The sequence below is a fragment of the Ipomoea triloba genome, chromosome 11, assembly GCF_003576645.1.
Source record: "Ipomoea triloba cultivar NCNSP0323 chromosome 11, ASM357664v1".
Taxonomy (NCBI): domain Eukaryota; kingdom Viridiplantae; phylum Streptophyta; class Magnoliopsida; order Solanales; family Convolvulaceae; genus Ipomoea; species Ipomoea triloba.
In genome coordinates, this window is record NC_044926.1 from 8,386,511 (window position 1) to 8,394,531 (window position 8,021).

Consider the following 8,021-nt stretch of genomic DNA (forward strand, 5'->3'; position numbering starts at 1 on the left):
CCCCCCCCCCCCCCCCCCCCCCTCTCCTGTACTCCTGTATTGAAGGGCAGCAAATGTGTACAAATAACTATGAAACTATTCTGTTCATTGCTTTTGTAGATTATGAAGCAGAATTTGGCTGCTGCATCCAAACCAAAATCCAGGTACCCTTCTGGGCTCCAAATCTTTGTTCTATCTCTTTGTAGGGCTTCTTTCTGTACAGTCTACAAGTGTAAACTAACATTCTCTTTTTAGCTAGGTTCTTGTTTTTTTCACGAAATTCATGTCTCTTACTTCACAAGACAAAGTTGTAGAAATGTTCTAGAATATAACTTCGATAATTATGATGAAGTATGAGTCAATAATTTACAACTATCATTACTCTATTATTAGTGTGGGCAGGGAAGGACCACAGGAAACTTCTTTCCCTTTGTCTAAACATTGTTTAGATATGCTCCTCTAGATTCTTGGTAAGGAATCCTTGTCTCTAGTATGGTGCAAAAATATTAAATTTCCCAAACTTGTGATGGTTAAAGATTATTTATTGCACATAGCAATTTGATGAATCAAAATCTTGCCCAAAAAGTTGAATCCCCAACCCCCATGGGTCCTTTACACTGTGACTTGACAGAATATTTGGAAGAATGTAAATCACAATAACGCTGTAGCTCAACAGATATATCATAGGGATCTGCTTACTTTGGAATCAAATCTATCTGCCTGCTCGATCTGATGGTGACAGCAGGACGGAGATGTTGAAAAATTGGCAAAATTCAGAGCCCATTCAAACAATAAACACAAAAAAGTCAAAAAAGATTGGAGAGGGTTGTTCAATTTCATTTGAAATTTTGAATTCATCCAATAATAATACAAAAGGAGCATTCAGCTCTTGAACTTTCGAACTCTAGAGTGGCCCATGGACCGGGTTCAGCGCCATTGTGGGCCCCCTTTTGAATATTGGTATTTACAAATTCAACTTATCCAAACTACAAACATTGTAACTACTATTTTTGAAAGAGAGAAAAATCCGCGAATCTGTAATCACTACTTAAAGACGTGTACTGAGTTAATAACACCATGTTACATAAAATATCAAATTTTGGTCATTTTTAGTGAACAAACTCATGGTATTTTCTTGACTTGGTGTTATGAACGGACCTGAACAAGTAAACAACCTAAATATTTTACCATTTCTCTCTGTTGTTATGTGGGGAGAATTTTCCGGAAATGGCGGCTGCGATGGCTGCTTTGAAGGTGGGATCTTTTGTTAAGGAAGATGCCATTTGTTCAATAAAGAACTGTTGAAAATCCGGCAATGAGCTTCCCGCCGGTGTAGACGCGGTTTTAGCACCATTGGCAATGGCCACTAATGGCGCTGTTTTGGGCGGCGATAGGTCACGTGGTTGGGCGTTGAGGGCGGCAGCTGGCGGCAAAGAACGGGCGGCGGCGGTGGCAGTGGCGGAGGGTTGTTCTAGCTTTGAAGGGAGGTCATGGTTGTGCTCTCCTTCATATGTTGCCACCAAGATTGACTGATCTTCTACGCTTCTTTGCACCTTCTTCTTCACTGGGCAGGTAGGAGCAAAAGAGCACCTGAAATAGGCTCTTGGACAGGGATTGTCTCTCGTTACTTTCTGACCATATTTCCTCCATTGATACCCATCCTTCACAATCTGCAATACCCAAACCCAATTATATTAATAACCATTTCTTGTTCATTCAAGAAATAAACTTTGAGGAGCCCGGACTCGCTTCCCCCTCAGTAATTTAGTAGGCAGTATTTGAGAGAAGAGACAAGGTTCGAAACTCAGCAGTGACAGTGGTTCGAAACTCAGCAGTGACAGTGTAGAAATTATGCCTAAAGTGGACAGATTCTTTATATCTACTGTCACTGAGTTACCCTGATTTACAAGTTTGAGGAGTAGCTTACCAGGCTGGTATCTGAGGCTTCGGTCTTGACATAAATCTTGGAGGTGTTTGCTTTGATGTGGTGCTGATGTTCCAATTCCCTCCTGGGTTTCTTGGCAGAATCTTCATCACTAGAGCTGCTTTCCGAATTGGCATTATTATTATTATTATTATTGCTGGGGGATTTTCTCTTTCTTGATCCCATAATAACTTGGCTGCTATTGTGATCATTAATGCTCCCACTTTGCTGCTGCTGCTTGTTCATGTACTCCCTCACTTGCTCCCTCAACGCATTGTAATTCCCACAAACCACTGTCAGCATTTCACTCAGCTTCCTATTCTCAGCACTCACTCTATTCAACTCCTCCATTAGCTCCCCCGCCTGCCATCCATCAAACAAACAACAACACATCAGACCATGTGTTCTGTCTCAACTAAAAGTTTAAACAAATAATAGCACACTAGATTGTCGTCTCAACTAAAAGTTTAAACAAATAACAGCACATCAGATTTTCATCTATATCTGTGTTCTGTCTTAACTAAAATTTACGAAAAGTTAAAGGAATCGATGTACACACCTCATCTTTGTTCCCAATGTTCATTCTCAATCCAATGAAATTGCTTTCAACTTCTTGTTTCTGAAAACAACAAATTAAAACAAGGAAAAATCTCAGTATTTCACAAATTAAAGTTGTTCTGATCTTGATCTGACAACAGAAGAAGAAGAAGAAGGTTTTCAGATCTCTGATCTCTTCACATACCGGTTTGCCGCTAACAACTCTGATAGGCTTAGCATTGAGACCCAGAGAAGTATCAACCAAACTAGTAAACTCCATAGCCCCAAAAAGATCAAAACCTTCACAAACTCTTTTAATTTACTCAGATATTCAAGAATTCCCAAACTAGATAAGCTTCAGTTCTTGTTAATTCAGATTTATATCTAACAAAAAAAAGTTTAGATTTCTTGAAGACGCGCTGTTGCAGGAAGAAGGAAGGCAGGGGGGAAAGATAGGAGAAAGCGGATAAGAATATGCAAGCTGGGAATTGTTAGGATCCTCCTCGGATATGTCAGTGTATTTATAGCATAAAACAAGAAAATATATATATATATATATTTTTAAATGTGGGGCAAAACGTTTTTGGGCCACTTGGTTACGATTTATTAATTGGGGGGGGGAGAAAAGTTTTTGTATTTCTTGTCGGCTCCATATTTTGACTTTTTTGGTGTGTTGTTCTTCCGATCCGGTCAAAGTCAAGGCAGCCTTAGGAGGAAACTTGGAGGCAAGAAAAAAGCATAAAAAGTAATTGGACAGCTGAGCTAGCAATCTAAGATGGATTTGGATGCCAATTGCCAATTGGGTGTTTCTATATTGACCAAATCCATCTCATCTATCACCTAATTACAACTTTCCTATTTCATTTACAAATGTGATTAACTAGGACTTAAGAGTGACATGATTTTGTTTTTAACTTCTCCCCAATTATAATGTTTTTTTTTTTTTTACTTTTAGTTTTTACCTACTAATTAGATTGAGTGTGGTGTTTTAATGTTATTTAAGTAACTAAAATCAATTCATTGTTAGGAAGGTTATTTGTAGTTTGGGTTTTTATTAAAATAAACATGAATAGTCAACTTAGTTTCTTAATTACAGGAATAAGCCGATATCTTTTTTTTTTTTTTTTGATCAATCATTATAATTTGACATACTCTCTGCGTCAAAGCGCTAGTAGCATCAAGAGCAGGTTCTCCAAACCATCAAGTAAGGTGGCGATCTTAGGATCTTAGGTAATAGGTTATGTTAGAAGTTTACATGCGTGTTTGGTGTTTTTAAATTTTCATATCACGTTTACTTTTTGTTGTTTGATATCATATGTGACTAGAACATGTGCAAGGATAAAACTACAGAGGCTAAAATTTTTCACTAAAATCATTTATCATCTATGTGACAATAAAACACTATTTATTCATCGGTTATTGTGAATTGGCCTACTTCACGTCTTCATCTCGTCATAAAAATATTTATTTATTAATCAAATAAAAATAATATATTATCACGTCAAATGGTAACAAATTTTTCTATTTTTTTATAGCTTGATTCAGAATTTAAAATAAAAGTAATGACTGATAAGAGACCAAAATAATCACCTTAATGCATAGTTAAATATTGGCTTGCTACTATTATTGAGGGCCTAATTCAACCCTTCCTGCATATTTTTAAAACTAAAAATGCAACAATCTATATTAAAAATATTCTCTAAATATAAAACACCCTTTAATGTAAAAGAATAAAATTTGGTGAGATAGATGTTCACAAAGTGAGGACATTTCCAAAGGACAAGGGCGTGTGCCCTCCGACAGATGATGGTTGTGTCCAATAATGCTTTATATTAATTCTTTGTGTTTTTTTAAAGAAAATAAATCTCTACTTTAGACATGTTTAAAATGGGTTGTGTCCGACATGATACAACACTGTTTAAAAAAATACCCATACTTAGATCTCATGAAGGGGGTACATGCAAATCAATTTATGATATGTCCTTTAATTTATTATTAAGGGATCAAAATTATAGGATTTGCTTTATATATGTAGGCAAATTATTGTGTAGACCACGATCCAAATTGACATCGCTGAATTTTATGAGTTAGAATAATAAACTTCTTAGATAAGATAATGTACATTATGTATTAGAATAATGTACATTTTGTGTTAGAATAATGTACATTATGTGTTATAATAATGTACTTTATGTGTTAGAATAATGAAACTTTTGAGATAAGATAATTTATGTGATAGAATAATGTACATTATGAGTTATAAAAATATATATTGGACCGTGGTCCACACACCATCCACACAATAACTATTGGTGCATGTGGTGTATTTTATTCATGATATTCATATAAAAACAATTTAATTTTAAACTTCAATTGAACGTATGCACTTGGATTAACACGTGCCTATAAAGCTAGTTTTATTGTCAATTGTTTTAATGAACCAAGTAAAAAATACTTGTAAATTTAAAGTATAATTGGCTGATAAATTATATCTTTTTAGACTATGACTTATATTCAAATTATACTTTCTTTACTCATTATAAATGCATATATTTTTCTAAAAAAATTGGGTCAAACTTTCCTTAAGTAAGAATCAAATTCTATAGACACGACCTATGTCAAATTTAGATTAATTTTATAATGGGGATACCGAATGCTGCAGGTAAAAAACAAAACGTATTTAAAAAAAAAAAGAGTTAAAAAAAAACTCGTTGCTGCTCTAATTGGAAAAAAAAAATAATTGGGTGCAAATATTATGTATAGAAATAGAAAATTGATAAAGAGCGAAAATTAATTATTTGACTTGGGACAATTTCATCTCTTTTTATTTAAATTTTTTATTTGACCAAATATTGTGTTTGAAAACCTCTATATGGTATTTAGGTTTTCTACGTTTTTCACACGACCAGATAGCAGTTTTCTCAAGTAGTATTGTAGATGTGTTTCAGGAATAAGTATTTGCTGACTTGGTTTTTAAAAGAAGAAACAAATTAAATGCGTAAAAAAAATATTAAATATTATTATTGATCTAATATCAATTTAATTAATTAACTACAAAGAATTGTCTATTTTATAAACATTGAGTGCACTAATTAATGTTGTTTATTTTTCAAATTTTAAATGATTAATGTTATTTATAAAAAGTCTTTATAAATAAAAAATATACTTATGTACAAAAATATCATTGTCTTTTTCTATTTATAATAGCACAACTAGCTAGGCATAATATCTTTTTGAGATTATAAAATTTTCAAATAATCTATTGAATGCGGTTCTTTTAAGATAAGACTCTAACTTACATAAATTGAATGTGAATGCACACATGTATTTGTGTTAACATGTGGGAATAAGCTAGTTTCACTGTGAATTTGATCGATTAATCAAATATAGAGTAAAATTATTTGTAAATTTAAGATACAATTTGATAATAAATTATATTACGTATTTTTTTTAGATATAATAGATATGAGTTTAAATTCTATCTTCTTTATTGACCAAATGTATAAAATAAAAAAGTTATAAGTCAAGTCTTTCCTGAGTAAGAATTAAATTCTATTGAAACAACATACGTATGCCAAATTCAAATCAGTTTTGTAATGGGGATAATGCCGTATGTAAAAATGCATTCAAAAAAGTTAGAAAAAAAAAATCAATGCTGCTTAGATTGAAAAATATTTTTTAGGTGCAAATATTATGTATAGAAATAAAAAATATACAAAAAAAAATGCATATTAACATTCCCGATTTGAATCAGTCAGTTATGACCAACTTAGACTAGTTTACTTTCTCATTCTCATTCTTAATTTTAAATAAATCAAATTAAGTATTTGACTTGGGGCAATGTCAACTCTTTTTTATTTAAAATTTGCATTTGACCGTACCAAAGATTGTGTTTGAAAACCTCGTAATAGTTTTTCTACGTTTTTCACACGACGAGACAAACAGTTTTGTAGACGCGTTTCATTAGGAATGGGCTGACTTTGTTTTCAAAAAGGAGAAACAAATTAAATCCGTCAACAAATTTTTAAATGAATCTAATGTCAACATAATTAATTAAAATAATGTTATCTCCCTTAATTGTACATTCTAATGTTCACTTTTTAATATATGTAATAATAGTTTTTCTTTTTAATTCATGGGCTATTATGAATGGACTGACTTTATCTCTAAAAAAAAAAAATATACCTATTAATCAAATACAACAAAAAAATCAATGAAATATTGCCATGTATGGAAGTGAATATTAAGATTTGAAATTACAAGACCAATATAGCATTACTTAAATTATTAACTCCAAAGAGTTATTTATGTTATGAAAATCAAGAAACAAGCGTTATCTAATTAAATGAATAATGTTATTTATGAAGAAGTTTTTACTATTTACTTTTGACATGATGACGTATTATTGGTAGTAGTACCTATTGCTATAAATAGAAATAAATTGCGACATATTTTTATATAATATGATAATTATTTACAAAAATATTATTGTCCCTTCCTATTTGTATTTAGTTGTGCATGGTACCAATGGTCAACTCCACAACTTCATTTATAACCAACACAATAGGTCCCTCCATAACCTCTACAACTTTCTTGGCCACCATCAATAAGGGAAGGGGGTTCGACACGTTGCTTACAAGAATGAACAAGGGTTGGGAGTTGGACTAGTGCTATTGCACGTTGTAACGACACATTGCTTAGAGGACTAGGAGTCAAACTAGTGTTCTTGCGTCATTGTAATAAGATCACCATCAATAAGCGAGGGGAGGGGGTCGACACCTTGCTCAAAGGACTAGACAAGAGCCAAGAGTTTTGCTGGTGCTACTGCGTCGTTACAAAGACATCACTATCAATAACAGAGAGGGGACTTGACATGCTGCTTAGAGGATTGGACAGGGACCGAGGGTCTACTAATTCATTCTCTTTCCTCACCCTCAACTTGAAGGTTGTGTCATCACCATTACTTGTCATACTTTTCTTAGACGGTGTTGTTGAGATTGTCTAGTCATATATTGGTCACTCCTCAAGCCCACATGTTACTTGGAAAGAAATACAATAAGGAGATGTGAATTAAAACAAATGTTAGAAAAGGAAAAATAAAGCTATGGACTCGTGGAGAGGCATGCTGAGGTTGAGGCCTAGCCTCAACTCGTTTGCTACGTTTATAACTCGAGAGTAGGGGAATTGATCACGGGATAATTAGAATAGAGATTATAGATCTCAAGTCAAATCCATAGGTAGTTGTTGAGCAATAACTAGAAATTAGGAGTCAACCCAATTAGTTATTGTAATGGTCGGAGTTGAGAGTAGTCAACCCAAATCATTTCAATTAGCAATACAATTAAGCTTTGTACCCAAATCATTTCATCCATTAACAATCTTTGTTCTTAAACTCGTTACCTTTCCATGAACTTTAATTTTTTTAGTGTTAAACCAATTAATACCACATTTAATGCTAGGGGGACTTTTAGCATCTTCACCTACCACACCTTAGCTCGGAACTTTCTAACCTCATGTCGCTTACTGAGCTTAGGACTTAAACCAACAAGTAGACTATAAAAGGATCCAAATACGATCCGAC

General features: G+C 33.3%; 2 protein-coding genes across 2 annotated transcripts in view; one reads left to right on the plus strand and one right to left on the minus strand.

Annotated features, from left to right (window-relative positions):
• LOC115996828 (probable GMP synthase [glutamine-hydrolyzing]) overlaps positions 1–237 on the plus strand; it is a 5,691-nt gene extending 5,454 nt beyond the window's left edge. Inside the window, exon 6 of the mRNA XM_031236252.1 lies at positions 100–237. Coding sequence (XP_031092112.1) covers positions 100–185 — 86 coding nt within the window. The 3' untranslated portion in view covers positions 186–237. The remainder of the gene's footprint in view (positions 1–99) is intronic.
• A 548-nt stretch (positions 238–785) lies between these two features.
• LOC115996829 (probable WRKY transcription factor 40) lies at positions 786–2,927 on the minus strand. The gene is made up of 4 exons (XM_031236253.1): positions 2,646–2,927; positions 2,463–2,522; positions 1,907–2,266; positions 786–1,649 (listed from the first exon to the last, which is right to left on the minus strand). Exons 1-4 carry the CDS (start codon positions 2,718–2,720, stop codon positions 1,164–1,166), a joined length of 981 nt encoding a protein of 326 aa, XP_031092113.1. The 5' UTR covers positions 2,721–2,927; the 3' UTR covers positions 786–1,163.
• Positions 2,928–8,021: the final 5,094 nt, after the last annotated feature.

What these genes read in the sequence shown, in the direction of transcription:
- LOC115996829 (XM_031236253.1), bottom strand. Translation starts at nt 2,720, where the DNA reads ATGGAGTTTACTAGTTTGGTTGATACTTCTCTGGGTCTCAATGCTAAG. An exon ending in GAGTTGTTAGCGGCAAACCG is followed by an intron (nt 2,523 to 2,645) that starts GTATGTGAAGAG and finishes TGTTGTTTTCAG; the next exon opens with AAACAAGAAGTTGAAAGCAA. An exon ending in ACATTGGGAACAAAGATGAG is followed by an intron (nt 2,267 to 2,462) that starts GTGTGTACATCG and finishes GATGGATGGCAG; the next exon opens with GCGGGGGAGCTAATGGAGGA.